Here is a 21,414-nt window from a genome sequence, read left to right as displayed (position 1 = left end):
GCATAAAGGGACCAGCATTGCTTATCCACAGTAATCAATGCATTCTAGGATGAAAAGTTAATATTGTATCGCACACTATATTAACAAATTTTTAATATTCATGTACTAGTTTTATTTAAGATATCCATAGATGTTGGAATATTAGCTTAGTGAATACATGGTTTTAATCCAAAATGGGGAAAATAACCGCCAGCTAAGCCAATGGCATTAATTAATGGCACTTCCAGTGCCAACTTGCTTTGCAGTGGAATACTCTTTTAAAGAAAGCTAACCCAATCAAATGTGTAAAAGCTAACTGAAGTACAGTGTACCTTGTTAAGACATGAGATAATGTGACTGAGGTCAATCCAAGGAGTACCCGCTTCTGTCACCTGATGGAAAAGGTGATCTCGAAAGAGCTTTAGTAAATACCTGTCTCCAGTTTCTGACCACGTTGGGTCCTTCTGAAACCTAGTGAAAAACAAATTCTCATATTAAAGCTCAGTAAGTTAAGTAAAATCAAACCCCACAGATATGACACTTCAATCTCAGATGAGTAATCTTATCGCACAGCTAATCTACCTGCTATGAACTGCAATTAAATTAGTCCCCCCCACCATAAACAGAAGATAGCATACACAAAAACTTTCTCAGCTGCTTGAGCCCCTAAAGCTAATGCCTTCCAAGAGCCACCAAAAATAATGGAAGAAAGCAAAAATTATCTGCAACAAGTTTACCATGTAAAACACATGTAGAAACCTGCATTATAAACATAACTCTAAGTTTATGCAAAAGGATGGAAAACAGACAATGAATACTTCGTTTTGATGTAGTTTGTGAATAAAAAACAAGGTGAAAACTCACTAGCTTAAAACCAGTATCTACATCCTTTGCTTCAGTTAAAGCAAGCTATGGATTTTGTCCAAAACTACTGCCACTCACAAGAGAAACCACACTAAATACAATGAAACAACTTCAGCATATCTACTTGTAGCCTTCTCCTGTCTACTTAAAGATTTGGTCAGAGCTGCTTATCTGATTTTTCTCAAGTCTTCTTAAATACTCATTTCTCTATGGGCAAATATAGGGGAAAAAATTTAGCTTAAATCTATAAAGGAAGAAAGTGCATTGCAAACTGTGTTTTACATACTCTAAACCACAAAAATAAGTATTTCTTACTCTGGCCTCTCATTGATTGTTCCCAATTTTGCTAGGAGCCTAAACAACCTTCCATTTTGCACCTCCTAGAAAACAAGAAAAAGGTTATTAAGAGTCTCTGAAACAAAATTTAGATGTTTACTTGCAAAAGATACATGGTAATAATGCCAGTGAACCACTATGAATTACAAAGACTTATTTATTCAAAGAAGAGGGTATAGTTTTTTCAGACAGAGATCAAATGCATTGTATTATGTATCAGTAGTCCAGTGCTCATTTTAGCACTTCAAATTATAATGTGAAGATTCAGCAACTAGTGATACCTCTCTGTCCCAGCAGGAACTGGACCAGGAAATCTCTCTCTTTGTAGAAATGTAAATCTAATCTCCTGCCAGTCTATACAGGTATGCTAAAATACAGTAAGTTAGACAAGAAGAATATGGGTTTTTTATATATACACACACAGAGTTACCAAGATACACAGAAGTATTCAGTACACCACCTTATTTCAAGTAAAGAGGAGAAGAAACAATCTACCAGATCTGTTTTTCAGAAATGCTTTCTAGGCCATTATTAGTAAATATTTAGCAACAATATCAATGAACTCAAATGATAATTGATTGCAAAACTAGTTTTGAAACAAGTTTTTTCAAAGCAGTTCAAAGTCTTAAAAGAGCTGAGTCCATAAATTACATAAATAAAGCAATGACAAATGAGGTCACACAGAGGCAGAACATCAAAATTATAGTTGCTTAGCACACATGCAACTGAAAGTTGCTTTAGCGTGTTTTTCCACACCACTCAGGATGCAGTAAAAACAGTAACATCCTAGCTTACAGTAAACAAAAAATTAATTCACAGTGTAAATCAAAGTTGTCAGGAAAAGATCCTCTCTAATATTATTGACATTCTCCAATGGCTCAGGTCTACAACATTATTCATGCTAAGATGCATCTAATTCCATGCATGATCATATTGATTTCAACTGAATTTAGTCTGGAGTAGATTACTGTGCACAGCTAGGTAAATAAAGTGGGTCAAGGTGATAACAGCCTGACCTTGGACAACCTATGGGTTGCAGAGTTCTATTAATAGTCTAAAAACACACTGGAGAACAGCTTGTACCACAACAGTAGCTGCACTTAAAGAGACTGACATGGAAAACCAACCCTGTCCAGCTAGCCAAGGTCTACTATTTGGTCTAACCACCAAATGTATTTTTGGCATGTGGTCATACTCAAAAGCCAAAACTACATCTGTCTTAAGTTCACTGCTCTGCAGATTCCCAGTGAATGGTGACACAGCTGAGCAACAACACAGGCACTAAGTCTCCAAGAGGCCTCCCAGCAGGCCTAGTAGCCTGTAAGGAGGGAGATACTCTCCACAGGGCTTATAAACTGAGGCTTGGACTGCTATTACATCAATATGATGAATGTAAAAGTGAGGAAGGAAATGAATAGCATAATAGGGTTACTGCTGTGTGAAAAGTGATTGTTACAAAGATATTAACTACATATAAACAACTTCCTGCATCAGAAGTCCCCAAGCTACAGACAACTCCATGCTTGGAGAATATGAGAAAAAAAAAACCCACACATGGTAGTCTTTTTCTAATATTCCCTCTAAAGCATTTGCTTTGGGACAAAAATGAACAGAGGGTACCAGACTAGACTTAAGAGATACTGTATCTCTGATGTTAATGGAGGGGATCTCACAGTATGAACAAGTTACAGTGTGACAACTAATTAAGAAGTGGTATTTATCACTGTCAGTTAAACAGCTATTGCCAAACTGGGGGCTAAGCAACAACTTGAATTTGTAGTACCTCTGCCCACCTGCCAGCGATAAGCAACTGCTCAGACAATGTGACTAAAAATAAAGAAATTTTAATGCTGATCACAGGGCAGTCTCCATCTTTGCTATGGGAAAGAGTCCATCTACTCAGCTTTGTGCAGGCATATAGGCCACCCTAACAACAAATGATCTCAAACATCTCTGGAGAAGAATTAGTAGTTGATTCTGACAAAGTGAGCACCCAGCATCTAGAGGTACAACAGATACTGCCTGGCTCTTCTACAGCTCCTTGCTTCTGATAGATTTCAGCATCTTTCATCAAGGAGGAGAAAACTGTTCTCCAACAGGACAATACTGGAGAAATCAAGAGAACTGAGTCCATCAGAATGCCAAACACTGGCCTACTATCTCTTAAAAAGTTCTCAGTGAGGGGTTATAATGGAGTAGAATCACAGGACTTGATTAAATCCTTGTGTAATACCCTATCCCACACATTTTCAGGGCCATGAAAGCATTCCACAATGTATCTCAGTCCTGGTAGAAATCATGCTGTCAGTCGCTTCTGACTAACAGACACTCCTTCCTGTTGAACAAATACACCCTGACTTGATACATAGTACGTATTTCTTTTATAGCTAGGTACTTGATACCTTGACTGAACACCACAGACCCCCACACAGCAAGAGTGCACACTTAGAAAAGCTGAACATGGTATCTCCATGAATTAGAATTCATTCAGAAAAGAAAACATATGAGACCAGGGACACCAAAATCCAAACCTAAAAATTTATGGGGTTTTAGCACACATTACATGATCTACGTGACATACTTTACTCATAATGGTAATTTTAACCATGCTACAAAGAACGTAATTTCCCCAAAACTACTGGTTGAAATGAAGATGCTACTTCAATTAAAACACAGCTGAGGACATCTTAGAACTAGGAATTCTTGAAGCTTTGGAGCTTTCAAAAGCCTGAGCTTAGAGTTGTCAAGCCTTCAGGAAGATTACTTAGGTTAATAAACAAACAGAAGGAAAAAAAACCCAGAAAGAGAAACCAGTACAAAACATTCCCTTTTAAAGTACAGCTCTAGGAACACTGACTACAGATCTTTCTGCAGGAATTACTACATGATTTACCTTTGCTAGGTCTTCTTCTATAACATCATTTCGCATCTGAGCAGCATCCAACTGAGTATAGAATCGTGCACCAATCATAGGCATGATATCGTTTACACTGCGAAGTCTGTTTTGGTCAGTCAGCAAATACCTGCCAAAATAACCCAACCACCAAAAGATTACTTTCTACAAATACCAAACATTATATTCCATTATGATTTTATAACTATTTAACTTTTTGTATTTAATAGACAAAGTTGACAATTCTTACGTTTCTCAGAATAAGATACCATCAAGAAAACACAATTAATTTGCATGTATACATTGAGTCAGTCATTTATACAAGGCAGGAGTATACTTTCACGAAACTATGCAGTTCACTCCATTCAAACAGCAAGAACATATACAAGAAGAGAGAAGGATGTAGATTCAGAGGGCAATGCAATTGTTTTTCAAATGAGGAAAGGAGAAAAGACTTCTACTTTTCCCACTCAGGCTGCAAGGGGGAAAAAGGCTGACTATATTGAAACAACACAAAAAGAATATGCAGCCAGAAAAAGCTAGCACTCAACCTTTCAGCCAAAAAGTCAGTGTGCCTATTTCTCAGTACTTTCTGAAACTGTAAGATAAGACTAGCATACTGCTATTGCAGAGAACATGCAATGAAGCCCAGTATTGAAGACAACCTAAAATGCTTGTTTTGTTTACACTCCTAAATCTTAAAAAGAGCTTTACCAGCATTATATAAAAAAAAATTATATCAATGTTTAACAGTGCACTGATCATGAAGACAACTCAACAACAGTAGATTTATCTGTAATCTTCCTTGCCTTTAAAAATACCATTTGACTTTTGCATTTGCATACATAAAAAGCGCTGCATTTTCCTTTAAAAGATTTATTAAACAAACTTACAAAATCAGATTCTTCAGATCAGAGGAATAGTTGATTGTCACCAGTTCCATTGCTTTCTGCAAATTCTCTCTCTGAATTCCTGATAAAGAATTGCAAGCCAAAGCCAACACAACTTTCCCCAGGGAGATCAGATCTGCTTGCTAGTAGGGAAAACACACACAGGTAAGATTCTTAGTATAGACAAATACTACCTATGGTACTAGATGGTGTTAAAGAGACAGTTGTTCAATAACCTTAGAAGAATTTGAGCACCTAAAGTAAGTACTATTCAAATCATAGTTCAATATGATTGTTCAAGTTACAGTAGTTAAAATGTACAGAAGAAAATCTGTCCTGACACCTAACAATTTTAAAGTACTATATTTATCTTTGAATTATTAATATTTACCTATTTTTAGCTTAAGGACAGTACCAGAGAGAACTGTGTACTGAGCAGAAGCTCTGTAATGAGGTTCTCTGAGCCACCCACCTGCTCAATCCTGACAAGTCAAGGAGTTGGTGGTAAACAGAACACATCTTCTCAATATGAGATGTAGAAATAAAAGGATTATTTGTTAAAACTGAAACCAGCATTTTCTGTATTCGTATTTTTTCAGTCTAGCCATCCAGTGTGAATTCTATACTGGGATCCATACCACATTCATCTACATGATATCACCATTTTAACAAATTGCTCAAATATTTTTATATCTGATGGACAGTGTGAAAAGATCTGAACTGTGCAAAATAACTAGACAGGCCTGTATGGCTGCCAAACCAAACAGCATTGTGTGTTATGAAGAAATCTTTGCATCACTCAACACTTTTGTTAAAAGCAGAACTGCTCTTAAAAGACAAATGCTGGATTATAGCCTGCTTTGCCATAACAGAAAATTCTGCCAGTATTAATAGCCAGCCATGAGAAATGATTTTGAAAAGCTGTAGAAGATTTTAAAGCCCACTGCTAAAAGCAAGAGCTTCATTTAGTAGCAAATGATGACATTCATAGGAAAAGTTAAACTGATTCTTTCCATGGAAAGCTTTCAGCTGCACACAACTTGGCTAAACTTAAAAACACCTGCAGCCTTCCATGCTGGACATGTCTCAGAGTGAATTTAACAGTCAGCTATAGATATGAAATTAGAATTTTCCTGAGGTTTTGGTCTGTTTTTTTTTGGTTTTGTTTTTTTTGAGAAAATAACATATTTTTACAAAAGTAAAAACATAAAAGCTACTAGTAATTGAGAATGTCAGTTCCATAGCCTAGAGCAAGGCCAAGCCATTTAGCAGAGAATGCAGGCATACCAAGAATCCACGTTCTGTCATTTCTGTAAGAAAGGCTAAAAAATCTGGCAGCATTAAAAGTTCTGGTTAGAATTCAGCAGCTTTAGAAAAGTGCTGTGATGGTGAACATGCCACAGCTCCTCACAGCTCTTCCACCCAGAGGCATAACCACACCTGCTGCCTCTGGCTGCAGTAGCTGAGCAGAGCCTTCCCTGAAGCCGCATCTCCCAGGTGCTGAGGGAAGGGAAAAATACCAAACCTTTCCAGGTCTCTCAATGTCCCTGCTGTTCCTATATCAAGTATGATTAAGCAGCACAATTTGAACATGGATAAACAATACATCAGAAGTTAAGAAGCTATTATTCTTGTAGCTAATGAAGACAGAAACAGGATGTGGAAAATGAGACAAATAAGGACAAAGTGGTCGAAAAGGACGCGGGACTGGCATATGCTAGAGTATTTCCTAAGCAACACAGAATTTCTGAGTATTAGCATCCCTTTTTTCTCTAGTAAAGAGACATTAATCAGAGCAATAAACCCCCTTTTCAGTGTGAACTTGCTTCCACTAACAAATAGTGGATTTCAGCAGCAGGGAACACTGCTATGGTTCTAAACAGAGGATTTCTGCTGGTGCAGTATCTAGAAACGTGTCACCTGAGACAATGGCATTTTCATTATGATTTTTTCCTCCAAAAGGTCTTGGAAGAAATATGCATTTGCATTAACCACAGTTGTACTTCTTTCTGCAGTCCTCTACTTTACACTTAATATCTTTCAACTTTTAGTCATTCATAAGGATATATCCTATATAAATTCTATATCATCACACAACCCTGAGACACTGAAAACATACAGGCAAGATCCTATGAAAATTCTGTCTTCCTTTGCACAGGTGCTTTCATAATACAGATTGCATTAGATTTTAGAAATGACTGAGAAAGTCTTACATTTAACATCAGACAGGAAATTTTAAATTCTAAATTTGTGGAGTTTTGAGCATTTGACTTGCAACCTTAAATTTTTCTTGTTTCACAAATTTTGTCTACCAGAAGAACTGGCAGAGAGGATACGACACCCCAATGTATCCCCAAACACACAGTTTTCAAATTACAGCCAATGATTAGCTTGTTTTAGACACAAAAGTGTCTTGGATTCATCCCACTTATTTTAGGAACTTCAAGCATTCAGTCAAGAGACGGATCAATTTAAGACACAGCTGTAATTCTGTAAGACAATTCAGATTTTGAGTCAGATGAACTGCTCTCTGGAGGCACTTCACTATTCACTGTTAGCTGAAACCCTGAAAGAAAATGTTATCACAATACCCAATGTTTTAAGTTTTACAGGGGTACAAAGGTAATATTCTTCCCGTGTGACTGGAGAATCAGAGTATCACAAGCTGGAAAGATCCCATAAAGTTCAGGACTTCTGAGAGTCAGATTACTGTTTTAGAGGCAACTAAACTACCATCTGCTGACCCACTCTGTCCATTCAGACATGACTTCCCAGGAGCTGTAAGGAAGCAATCCACATATGCCTATTAAGTCCTAACCTATCTTCAGAAAATATCAGCAGATTCAGCTCTTACTGTTCCTAGGCAAAGAAAGGTTAAAGAAGGCACACAAGAACTACTAGACTTCCTTGCAGCAGGAACACCAGAAATATATTGTTCTGCATTCCTGTAGTAGCCTTGCCAGTGCAAGGTACAGATCTATATTAGGTACAATCATTTCCATGTTTATACCCTCTGTTGTGTTTGCATGCTCCTATGGATCACTTAAGTTCCTTTTGCCACAGATCTGACAGAAAACTTCTGCTATGGTTAACTGTCAACAGTGACTATGAAGTCATACTAAGTTGATTCTTCAAGGAAAATCTTTACACCTTCTAAGCTGCAGTAGCCTTTTGTTCAAAAATATACCTTGCATGCAATTAATAACCATTTAATTAGTAATTCAATTCATAACTGTAACCTGTACCAACTTATTTTTTTTTATCTCTTGAAAGCTTTGTAAGGATTTTAGCAGCATTTAGTTCATTGATAGAGCTATTAAATAACGTTCACTAAAAACCAGCACTAGGGGATAAACTCAGAAACAGCCCCCTTCATTAATGTATCCCTGTTACCAAGTCAATTTCAAGCATATCAAGTGAGTAATTTAAATGTTAATTGCATAGGTACCCTTTCTTTTTTTTTTTTTTTTTTATTAATTAGGTATGTGTCACTATGCCAAATGCCCTAGAGATACCTCAACATTTTATATACTTGATTTTACCAGCCAGATATGTAAGCTATTCAAATAAAACTTTTTTTTGACAGGATCCATTTTCCAGAAACACTTTGAAGCCAACACTACTTTTTTATTTTGCTTTGTTTATCCTGATCCACTGCCATGCTTGGATCAGTAGCAGCTCATCCATACTCTAGTTCTGTGGATTCACATAAAAGGATAAGTTCTGGAATTGTCCTTAGAAGTACCTTTAAGTTCCTACATTTTGGTGGGTTTTTTAGAGTCAATATTAGTACTTGAGACATCTCTTCAAAGTAGTTTCTTTAAATTTGGGGAGGTGCATATGAAAGTTATTTTGGATTGCTAAATTGAAAATATTTACTTTAAGCAAAAGTAACCTTATAGCCCTTGTAAAAACAGTAAAACTTATGTTCTCTTATATTTGTAAAGGGGAGGACTTACATGTTATTCCAAATACAGAAGTATTTATTAAATATTTTTACTGTTTCCTGTATCACCATTTACCTTTCCCATCTGTACCTTGCAACTGACTGACACAAGCCTTATGGACTGCAGCAGGGCAGGAAGTCCCGTGCTGCAGTTTATCCAGGTTTAACCCCTATTTCAATGCAAGTTGCCATTCGTAGTTCATTTACTTCTTTTTAGCTTCCTTTATTGTTGCCTTTATGTAAGTCTTAAATAACCGTAGAGATTAATGAGTTTAACACAGATTGTAAAGAACAATTGCATTCCTTTTACATAGCCCCTCACTGTTTTGGCCAAAAATCTCTCTTTATATAATCCATGGGAATAGCCAGAAAATGGCAAACTCTAACAAATATAGCTTTCTCCATTAAAGACAACAACAAGGAAATGCATATTAGGTGGGCAGTAAACCAAGAGATAACCTACATTTTTAACAGCCACAGGAGTCCCAGAGGAATTCAGGAACTGGGTCATAGATCGAAAGGAAAAAGGATGAGCAGCTGCTGTTATTTTGTAATTTTATCTGGCTAGGGCAAACAAAGGTAGAGTATGAGAAATGACTCCTAAATTTCAAGGAATGGACCCAGTCTGGCACCTCTGAAGGAAGAAAATGGGCAGTGAAAGCCTAGCCCTTCTAGAAAAAGCAACAAAAGAAAATGCCATACTGTATTTACTAATCGCAGTTTAGACCTTCCAAACTAAGTATTTAGGAGTATTTGTTTTCTGGTTTAGCAGAGCAACCTAAACAATTTGAATATTAACAACATATAAAACATGAAAAGCCATTCCCCCTAAAAAAAAACTAGGCATTATCAAGCAAGTCAGCTGCCATGTGTTGAGCTGCTATGGTGGTAAGTGCTTTTGACAGACTTGTGTACCTGCAAGTATTTTTAGGTTTGTATCTTCAAGTATTTTAAATGTTTTTCTTTACTTGAATGTCAAAATATCTCAGGAGGATCCCTTTCCAAGCTGAAATTAAAATAGAGAAGTACTTAGATTTAAAAAAAACCCCTCGTTACATTTTTAGGCATGGAATCCCTTACTTACATGTATTTTCATCTTCTCTCAACTGTTTCCCACTAAATTATTACCAAAAGCCCACTGATACACAGCTGAGTGTGTGTGTGTGTGTGTGTGTGTGTGTGGGAGCATGAAATCCTTTGGTGTACTCCTCAAAGCACACTGCAAACTGCTTTACTGTATCATTAAAAAAAAAAAGTTACGTTCTAGGACTCCAACAAGTTAGTTTCTGCTGGCCAAAGTTCAAACATTTCAGTTATTACTTAAAGACTGAATAAGCAGTTCTCACAGTGAATAAAGTCAATTAATGAAAATAAATTAAATCCAACTCCCTACTGTAGTCTTTCACTCCCAGTACAGACAGGGTATGTGATGACTGCTGAAGTAACGTACTTTACCCTGAGGGGAAGTTAGGGAAAGAGGCACTCCTGTACACAGTGATGCTCCAGATGACTGTGGAACAGTTTTTGTTAAGTCTAAAGGGGTTCTTCATAATTCAGGAATTATGCAGAGTCCACGCTTCAGAGAACACCAGGAGAGCACGGAAAAACTAGGAGCCCAAAATAAAGATACACTAGAATCTTTTTGGCACGAGGAGAGGGTCTAAATGCAGTTAATTGAAAGATCTTACTCCTCTCAACAGGTATTCAACACTTAGTTATTTATGTTAAAATCACAAAAGACAGAGCAAAAACTATTACTGAATCATTATTTTTTATCTCTAACACTAAATGTAGGATTTTTCTTCTTCTTCCTTTAGAAAATTTTATTTCCAGTCTTTTCTGACTTCAGTTTGTTAAATACTATAGTTCAACCTGTTCGGTGAGCTTGTTGAAATTTTAGAGGCAGAAGATATCAAAGTGAGCACTTACATTTATAAATTACAAGCAAATTTGAATAGTGTATGGGAGAACCAAGACCAAATTAGAATGAAAAAATACAGTCATTTACAGATAGATACACTGGACTACAGTTTAATTAAAGTACTTGTCTTCCAAAAGGAATCACACTGGTTTGCAGTAATCCCTTTGCCAAGCCACCAACCTAACTGGCAGTGTTGTCATACCTGAAACTGAGCCATTAATGCCAGTGGATTATTTTGACTGTTGTCAAATGTCAAAACGTCAAAGATTCCAACACAATTAACTCGTAACCTTTAGGAACAAGAAGAGAAAAGGAAAAGTTGCCATTAAGCTTTATTGGTTTCTCAGTTTCCCTCCAGCATTCACTGAATTGTTTGATGTGATAAAAGCCATCAGTACTTAGCAAATTACTATGCATCAGAAAAGACTGATTTTACTATTTGATAAAATGCACAGACAGTATTCAGTTTACAAATAAATAAACAAATTCTTAAACTGACAGTAGTGGGTCTGATCTGTAGTTTGAGGATAATGTATAAGTCTTCCCAAAATATGTTTCAGAAGACCTTTAAAAAACTGAAGTTACAATCATTAGCACACTGCCTCAGGCCGGTTGAGAGAACTTAGTAGCTCTTTATGTATCGGGGCACAGACAGCAGCTGCCAGGAGCACAGAGCACAGTGAGACTGAATGCTTTCATTACCTTGTTTTGCCTGTTACCAGAATCTTCGTTGGATCCATAACTCTGCACGCCAGTCCTGCTGTGTGAATGGTCCGTAAGGCAGAGCTGAGCTGCACAATATATGCCCATATCAAAGACTCTGGAAGCAACCCCGCATGCTGCCGTGGCAGAGGTCCATCATGCTGACCTAGAACCAAAACGTTGTGAGCATCAATGGAAGGCTGCTGTGCAAAAAGCAAAGTACAACATCTTGAATCATACAATTAACTCACATACTCATTTCATTTAAGAGTCCTTGAAAGACACATCTATGTTGCTTTAAAGGTGAGTTTGGAAATAGACTTTTCTTCATTGGTTGGTTTCACATGTGGTTTTTTGAAAATGCTGACAATTCATTAGGCATTATTATTTTCATTCTCATATTCAGGGAAATGATGTTTTGAAGTTGACAATGAGCACTGATTGGAAATTGCTCAAAGTAGATGGTACATCAAAATATGCAGCTACTTCAGAAGTAAAAACACCAATATCCTGAAACAAAAAGTATGTACCACAATAGCTGCAACATTTTACCTCCTTTATTGCAGGAAGGCTTCCCAATTAAACATTTTCTATCATCTAATAAGATAAAAGCAACAAGCTAATTTCAACTTACATGAGCAAATCAGACAAAGATTTGGAGGCTAAACATCACTGAACACAACTTCACTTATGTTCTGTTGTGACACAGCTCCCTGACAAGTCATCACTGCATGACCCCTATTCCATGGGTCATATGAAAGAAATGCATTACTCCCCTTCCAAACAGATTTGTAGTTCTCCTTTCAAAAGTAAAACTCAATCTTTGCAAACACACACTTAAATCCTACATTGCAAACAGTTTGAGTAACACTGAGTCACACATGAAAAAATGAAGATATAGATAACAAATGTTATTTTAAGTATGATGTGTGTAATTCAAGTAAGCTGGCATTGTTTGCCTTGCACAAAGTTGAAGCAGAAGAAAATACATCCAGACTAAGACAGTACATCTCAATTTAACAAACCACAAGAGATATTTCAAGAGGTTGCCTAAGTACTGATCTTGCTTATTTTGAGATGATTAATATCATCAGTATTAAGTAAAATCATGTAAGCATCTGACTGGTTTCGCTGTGAACAGACTGCGCTCTTCTCTGAACATTAATTTCTTTTTAGTTTGATTTTCTTTTTGTTTGGGGTTTTTGGGTTGTTTTGTTTCTTGTTGTTTTTTGAGGTTGGGGTTTTTTTTTCCCCCTTTTCCTACACGACCATATCAACATCTGTGCATTTCATCAAAGTAAGCATGTGTATACTTGCATGCATACACACACACAAAATATATGCACAGTGAAAAAAAGTGGAACACATTCCTGATAACTTTTTACTTGGAAATTTTACTGACTTTGGGGTGATGGGCTGGGAATGTTACAAGCTTTCATTTGTGCTTTGTTTTGTCCATTTTCGAAATTTTAGTTTGCTTTTCAGGTTTAAGGTACTTTGGTTTAGATTATGAAGATCAAAATGCTGACTCCTTTAAAAAGTAATAAGCTTGGCATGTCTACTGAAAGCTGAATATAATGAGATATTGTTTGTTTTTTCTGGCCCCCTGATGAATCATTATGCAAATTGCTTCCCACAAAAACCATCATTCCAAGTCTCATGTAGCAAACTTTTTCCTTCATAACTCTGTCTTCTTCAGAATGACAAAAATTGTAATATAAAATGACTGAGAAGATACAATCTCCTGTACTAGTTGAGAATCTCTTTACTACTTGCTGTAGAATGTACTTTATATCTGATGAACAGCAACATGAGTAGTAAGTTTAACAGGGATGTGTATGGATACTGTAAGAAAGTTACATCCGTACAAAGTAAGTCTAAAACAGAAATGTTGCTATCATATCCCAAAGAGAGAGAGAAGCTGAAACTTGGCAGTTATTTTTGTGCATGTATAACAGCACCTGCCCTTTGATTTTCAAATTAAGGCAATGCAACCAAGAAAATATCTAATATACACTGAAAGACCACAATTCGACACAGCTTCTCCTCATCTATCAGAAAATCTCAAGCAACATTATTTTACTACTGCAAAAACTTACTTGAGGCTACAGCCAAATCTAGGCTGCTGTTTTCACACCACTTGGCTGCACCCCACATCACCTACGCTCAACATACAAACTAAAGCATTAAATCCTCAAATTCAAAGATTCAGCTTTGAAATGCCCTCTTTCATATCTATCTGTACATATCTATCTGTATATATATATCTGTTGAACAAAGACCCAAGGAGATGAGACCCAAAAGCCTGCTCTTCAGGAGAAACACACAGTTGGAAAGCTTTCCAAACAGTGCTGAACACAAGGAAAAAACATCAGAAGAATATAAGTAAACATCACCCAAATGATCAGAGTATTACTTGAAAAATTGTTTTTTTTTTTTTAAGAGATTCCATGGTTGATTTGCAAAGGCTTCCCACCACAGGTTGAATCTATGGCCACAACAAGCAAAATTTCAGACTGTGTTCTTCCCACCTACTGCATGGCAGATTCACCTCTCCCAGTAATTTCATGTCTGTGATGTAGAACACAGTCACTAATGGAAAAGATTAAAAATTTAAAACCGGCCATTTCAAAAACACAGGTTATGCATTATTTTTCCTTACCACATTGGGATAAACATAAATAAATAAAAATGCTGACACTTATTTTTAGGTCTGTGGTATGCTGTTGACAATGGAACAAAAAAATTACCTTCTGCACCGGTGTGCATGTGTATATTAAGTTTTTGCTAATTAAAAAAAGCATTCAAATGAAATTCTATTCTCCAGAGCAAGTATGAATCCAGGAATAGTCCTCGGGTGGGAAGTAAGACCTGGGAACACCAGCAGTAGGACCTGTTTGACATCATCAGGAACACTGAAAGTGTGCCAAGAAACAGCAATTCTCACATAGTTATGAAGAAAAAAAAAAAAACAATGAAAGATTCAGCTGTTTACAAAATTGAACCTCTCAGGCTTGTAAACCAGTCTTTTACATTTAGACTGTGAATTGTTCAGTGTTTACTTGGTGTTCCTAAGTTAAAGTACTGAAAACAAGACAAATGCAGTAGGCCTTCATCTCTCCTTCAGGGAAACTTGGGGTTTGGTTTTACATTTCCCAGTTTTCAATATACAGGAAAGTTCTGAACTACTAGTGCACAGCAGTATTTTTTTGTGAAAATTCCAAAGCTACTGAAAATTCAAGCTTACTTTGAAAAACTTGCAGCTTTTGGCAAAGGTATATTAGGGTAATTATTAGTCACATACTTTGTCTTCAAAAACATCATGCTGACTTTCAATATTCATATATTCTTACTCCTCATCACACACTATTCATCTACTCATCACACAACTTATTTCTTTTTCAATGGAAGGGGTATTTTATGAAAAATCATTCAGCACATGGGGATGCAAAAACTGTAAAGTCAGCAGTGAAGTCCATTTTTGTGCATGACATACTACTATTAATGTGTCAAAAGCAAAGCAAGTTTCCCAGACCATGCTTATCTTTATCAGAAAGTACTTGTTTGCTGAAAAACAGACTGTGCTGCTGAAAACTCCTACTAACAGCATGTACACCAGCATTTAATTGTTCAGTGTTTAAAAGCAGACCAAAGGACATAACAAAGGCATGCTTATCTCTGCCAACCACAAAAACTCATCAGGACAAACCTTTCTGGCAGCTGTCAATAGTTACTGTTAATTTGCCATGATTTTCTGGCTGTTAAGTTTTAAAGTACATACAGTCAGAATTTGGTTTACCATTCAATTATTGGTCTGTTAAGAGCAACATTTCAGTACTTTTGGGTTAGCTTGCTAATGCAAAGAGAACATAATTTTGGCAGACATAAATGCACTAATACGTGCTATAATCTGAAGCTAAGAAATATAAGAAAGGTGGAAGAAAACCAAAAAGTTCCAGAACAACAGATTTAATGTTTAGAGTATGAAGAAGTGTTTTGAGGAAATATAAGAAGTGAGAATAACATAAGAAGAAACTTTTCAAATAAATGTACTTTGAGTAGCAATTAACTGAAAATTCAGATTCCTGATTTTAAAACGTGCAAATTTAGTAAAATATGACAGAACAATGTTAGATTATCACACTGTACCATCTGAAGGAAGACTAGGTATCATTGAATAAAGAACACAAGCAACAACTGCATTCAGAAGTTAGAGACATTCAGAAGCATTCAGAAGTTAGAGACATTAGTTTACAGTATAGAAATTAATGTAAGCTGCTATTTTTCTCCTCCACACCAAATCTCTAGCAAAGTAGTCCTGTAACAGGATCTGTAAATAACATGGCAAGAAGAAAACACCCAAGACTGACCACATTGACACCAGTGACATGCAAGACAGCCATGTAAACCATAATCCTCATCTTTTAACTATCAAGGTCTCATGTTGCCAACTGAAGTGTTCAACATAAATAAGGTTGCATACCTGAAATCAAATTCTCTGAGTTCACTGATCAGGTTCACAGTGTTGTGCCTCCTAAAACCTTTATAAGCAATTGTACTAATCTGGGCCTCATGCTGCAGAGTACCCAACTTCCATCCATTCCCCTGCTTCTCTTGGGAGTCTCCTCTAGGCAGGCAGACGGCCAAGAAACTCTGTGAGGGGATGGAGAAAGGATCCGTGAAGGCAGGCAATTCTGAGAAATCAAGTTATAGGTATGCAATCTTATTTTTCTCTCTTAAATTGCTCTTTCTACTGAGGACCAGACTAGAAAGCAGCAGTTACCAAAAAAAAAAAAAAAAAAAAAAAAAGGCCAAAGCAAAGATATGCAGAAAGATCTGGCAAAATTTGGGAATTCAGGTGACTTTTCCCCTAATTTATCTACTGAAAATATTGAAAGAGCAGGTAGTAAGTGCCACAGTCAGGAGACAGTTATCATCCCTACATATCCCTGTAAGTTATGTTGCAACAACTCAATTAAGTAATACTTCGGTTTGAACAGACATTGATGTCTTATTTCCAATTTCCCATACTATTCCTGCCTATAAAAGGAAGCTGAAGTAGGCAAAACAAAGGGTCCAGATAACCCATTGAGCCTGTTTCAAAGACACATACACGAAAATCAGCTTGCAATGAATACTGAAGTGTATAAACATAAACAAGTAGAATATTCTATTAGCCTCCAGTGATTTGCATGCCTATGCAGTCCCCAGATATTTCTCATCCATGAGTAAGCCCACTTCCCCCTTGAACCTAGGCAAATGTCCACAATAATATGTGAAAGTTCCATGGCATAATTATCGTTACATAGGTTTTGAATCTGCTACCTGTCTAGTTTCATTGGTAAGTCCTTGGTTTTAGGCTGGAAGAAATAAAGTTTTTTATTAATTTCTTCATTATTCCAGATGATTTTTCAGGCCATATTTCAGTCATTTTTAACCCCATTATATTCCTTTCCATCTTTAAAAGCATGAAAAGCATTATTCCACTCTGCTGTTCTTCATCCAGTTGTTCCACAGTTTTGATAATCCCTGTCACCTCATCTCAACTTTGCTGCTCTTCTACACCCTTCAAAATGCATGAGGAGGAACACAGCTACAGATAGGAGTCTATCAGGCACACACATCTTGAATACAATGTCTACCATTTCACTGCCCTTTTCTTAATAAGCTACATCAACCTATTTCCAGCTATTCAGCAAGAGGACAGTACTTTCTTCAATCTACTTAACTGTGGTCCCAGACCTACTACTGAGCGGCAGCAGTCACAACAGAGGCCATCACTTCATGTTTAAAGCTAGTTACATTTTTCCTTTGATCACACTGGTTTACATTACATCACCTGCTGTTATCAGTAGGAGTTCCAGTCTTGTAAGATCCTTCTGCAATCAATCACAATTGGCCTTTGTTTTTAACAATCCAAATAATTTGGTATTACCAGCAAACTTTGACAGACCATTTATCTTCAGAGCAAACAAGTGAATGTGTTAAGAAATACAACTCCCAGGACATCTTCTTGTGAGACCCGTCAGTGATCTTCACTGTTCACTCTTTCTGTTTCCAATGTTCTAACCAGGCATTGACCTGAGAACCTTCTCTGCCACGCAACTAATTAGGCTCTTTTAAAGACTCTGTTGGACTTCATTGAAAATTCCAAGGACTTATCTACTGGATCTTCCTTTAAAGAACTTGGATAGATTAATGAGACATGATTGCCCTTTATAGGACCATAACTTAATTGTTTTCCAGTGTGACAAAAGAATGCGTTCCAAAGAATTTTATTGTAACTCCTATTATTTTACCTAGAACAGACATCATTCTACTATGATTCTTTAGTGAGATACAAAAACATAACAAGGACTGATTCACATGGAAATTGAAAACCTTGACTGGGAAAGGCTCAGAAGTCTAGTCCTGCACGTAACAGTCATTAACCTAGCAGTAGATCTTCCAGTTTTATCTCACCAAATTAGTTTTACATCAGGCTCACTGAATCTGTAATTGCACTCTGATTTGCCACAGGATATGACACAACAAACTAGGATTTCCTCCATCTGAGATATTACCACCAAAATCAGTGGTGGCAATCAAGCTCCATCTCCACTTATAATGGTCAGCTCAGTGCAAAGTCAGTGGGAATTATGCAGTATATAAGGTATCCACAAGTCTTTGAGCGTATATAAGGTTTTCTTCAAGCCTTTGAACATATTCACACACTACCAAACCACTATACTCTTATGTAAAAGATAGCCAAGTGAAGTTCTAGATCTCAACTTTTGAAAGAGTTTGAATTCACAGCTAAAAGCTCTAATTTCAAAAGATACAAGAAAGAAAAAAACCTTAGCTTCTGTTTCTCTTCATATGCTGGCAGCCTAAAGACATTTAGAGAAGATCTTCTCTAATTAAAAAAAAACAAAAACAGGCCTTGTCAGAGTCATCTGGTTATTCCTAGTGCTGGATGTAATTTCAGGGCTGGTCCTGCATCAAGCGAGAAGTTGGTCCAAAAAAGCCCCGCAGGGTATTTTTCTACCTTAAGTCTTTCTGTGATTCCATTCAGCAGTGACCACCTCTCTTTCTCAGCATGGCACTGTTTGTGTTGCAAACACCTGACTGCAGCTTGTAAGACTGCAGGGGTCATGAACTGGTCCTAACAGGAAGAATGATTGACAGCACACTGCTTTGGAGAGGAAAAGGCTTTAGCCACAAACATATGAGCTCTACTGGGCTACTTGCTGAGCCACAGACCATTCTGTGACAGATCTCATTTAAGAACATTGATGTAGTTTTAGCAATTCCATTGAAGCTATGTATAAACATCATAAAAAACCAATTCAGACCTAAGATGTGAAGTTGGTGTCTGAAAAGAATATGGTACATGGATTTTTCAATTCATTTCTTGTCTGAACTAGTACTTCACTAGATTTTAAATCATCAAATAAAATACTGTCTAATTATTCCTCATAATACACAGTGAGGAAAAAAACAGAAGGGTAGGACACCTAAACAGTAAGCATCAAATTGGTATAGCTTATCTTTTGAATTTTGGAATCATCACCATTAAATGTTAGGTGTTACTTGGTGACAGACCTGCAATAAGGACACTAGAACTCATGGCTCCCAATTTTGTTCCAACTTATTTTTCTTTCTAAGAGTTGTAATTCCCTTACATGCTGACATCAATTTTATACTTATATGACAATTTAAAAAAATTTTACAAATAGGAGGTGAAGAAACTCTCTCATATCAATCAGCTTACGGTATGACAGAACTGATTAACCAAAAAAATAAGCTGAACAACTATTTGTGACCAATGTTTACTGCTGAAGTATTGGAAACAGCATATAGAAGTATTACATCATAGTGTGGTTTCCTTACCCCATTTCCGTTTTGTGAAATAGGAATCAGCACTAGGGTCATTGAAGTGTCTGCTCATCATAGTCTCTCCTCCAGCATGAAAATCATATGCAAACACCAGAGCTTAAAAATAGAAACAGGTGATATTTACTAATTCAAGCATATTTGGAAAAAGTATCAACACATTAGCTAAGGGGAGTGGGGGGGAAAGGCAGTGGGAAAGAAAAAACTTACAATGTTCTCCAAAAGCTTTAGTGGTAAACACTTCACGCAGGGTTACGATATTTGAGTGCTGAATCTTTTTCCACATGTCAACCAATACCATGCACTTTGTGTTAACAAGACGAAAACCTAGGGAAAAAATGAAACCCATGGTTTAAAGTATAATGTTTAGAATGAGAAGTTTTTGCTTTAGCATTTCATCTGCAACTGCTGAGAAGCAACCAGACACTAAAATATGACTGGTATGCTTAGGAATGCTAGTCCTGCTGAGACAACCCAATTTTTCTCACCATGTATCCTCCGAAGGCAATATGGCAGATCATCTTTACTATTTACAGCTTTATAGCATGATGTGATGTACCCAAAGTTGCTCGTTTTCTGTATCCGATTGGGTGGTGGCAGTGGTTCCAAAGGAAAGAGACTGTGGTAGCTGTCCACTTCCGCAGGAACTGCTAAAATACACAGAAACACATTAGGCCTCAGCTGACTTTGAGAAAATTACTGAGTAGCAGAGAAAATTAAAATGACTTTCACTAATATATAAATTATCTCCACCAACTTTTAGATGCATTTGAAGTTAAAATTCACTATTTTTGCTTTAACAACAACATATTGGTAGGTTTCCAGAAATGAAGTCTCTGACCTAAAATTATTGTCTTCAGAAAAAGTGTTACACCAAGTAAAATCAACAAAATAGATGCCATTTCCATTCCATCTGCCATTTTCTCATTTACCTTAGAAATTCACCCTTACAAATGATATTTCTTTGGTGTTTTTCCTCTACTGATTCAATCATAAGCACCAATTTCCATGCAGACTTCATACCATAGTAAGAACTGCATTTTCATCAGAAAAAAAAGCAAGTATCAGTCTTATGTGTTTTATTGTAGTGGTTTATAAAACAGGGAGAGAGAAGTGCTAAAGGTTTTCAAATCAGATTAAGAGATTACCCTCACACTAAACTGCACTATTTTAACTGCATCATTATCATATTATGCACATATTTGAGAAGATACTGCAAGTAAAAATTGTTTAAATCAAGATGAATAATGTAAATTCCCCAAAAGCCAAATCACAGTATATAGTATATGGTTCTTCTGCCTGACAGCTAGTACAATACCTTCTCTGATATAACAGCCAAGTCACTTCAAAACAAACAAAATGTTTACATCCAACATTTGAAAAATATATGCATCATTTAAAGAAGTACCTAATATCTACAAAGTAAGACAAAACTCTTCTTCACAAGGCTTAACTGTCTTAATGATTTTTCCTTTCTCAACAATTTGAACTATTCTTAACCATTATGGAGTTCAAAACGGAAGAAAATTACAATAGAAGACAGAAAGAACAATTCATATTTCTGAAACACTGCATTTGGTTAACCATGGCCCAGGCTGATGATTAAAGCTCCATGAAAAAATAAAAACAGGTGGCAGTTTTTGCAAGAGCTTGTTAATATAGATGAATGTACATGGTTGCAGAAAAACATGATCACTGTTTAGAGTTTTGAGAAACACTTACTTACCAGGAATATCAGCCTGATCAATCTGGGCCATAGTTATTAAGTGTCTGTTGATGAGTTCCTGAAGGAAAAATTAAGTTAAGTTTTGAACATTGTAATTCAGCTCATTATTTTTGATAATTTAAGAAAACACTGTCTTTGAAGTACTAGCTACATGTATTAAAATAGAGAATTTATGTGTCTAGGGCAGAGAGGGTCAGAAGATCAATAGCTTCAAATTTTGAATGATAAAATACTTAAATTGTTGAAGGAGCTTCAGAAGACATTTGCTATAGCTGGCACTAC

General features: G+C 36.5%; 1 protein-coding gene across 6 annotated transcripts in view; it reads right to left on the bottom strand.

Annotated features, from left to right (window-relative positions):
• The window catches only part of PAN3 (poly(A) specific ribonuclease subunit PAN3), a 78,863-nt gene that overhangs the window by 5,648 nt on the left and 51,801 nt on the right, over nucleotides 1-21,414 (bottom strand). For 5 of the 6 annotated variants that reach the window (XM_053971961.1, XM_053971966.1, XM_053971963.1 and 2 more), the window contains 10 exons: nucleotides 21,133-21,190; nucleotides 19,895-20,056; nucleotides 19,617-19,733; nucleotides 19,404-19,505; nucleotides 11,532-11,697; nucleotides 11,032-11,119; nucleotides 4,966-5,105; nucleotides 4,073-4,202; nucleotides 1,159-1,223; nucleotides 312-450 (listed from right to left, as the gene is read on the bottom strand). In XM_053971961.1, the coding sequence (XP_053827936.1) occupies nucleotides 312-450; nucleotides 1,159-1,223; nucleotides 4,073-4,202; nucleotides 4,966-5,105; nucleotides 11,032-11,119; nucleotides 11,532-11,697; nucleotides 19,404-19,505; nucleotides 19,617-19,733; nucleotides 19,895-20,056; nucleotides 21,133-21,190 (1,167 nt within the window). The remainder of the gene's footprint in view (nucleotides 1-311; nucleotides 451-1,158; nucleotides 1,224-4,072; nucleotides 4,203-4,965; nucleotides 5,106-11,031; nucleotides 11,120-11,531; nucleotides 11,698-19,403; nucleotides 19,506-19,616; nucleotides 19,734-19,894; nucleotides 20,057-21,132; nucleotides 21,191-21,414) is intronic. The other variant, XM_053971962.1, reaches the window with a different exon arrangement.

This window comes from Vidua macroura, chromosome 2 (assembly GCF_024509145.1).
Source record: "Vidua macroura isolate BioBank_ID:100142 chromosome 2, ASM2450914v1, whole genome shotgun sequence".
In the NCBI taxonomy this organism is placed as follows: Eukaryota; Metazoa; Chordata; class Aves; order Passeriformes; family Viduidae; genus Vidua; species Vidua macroura.
This window is presented reverse-complemented; position numbering and strand designations above follow the sequence as displayed.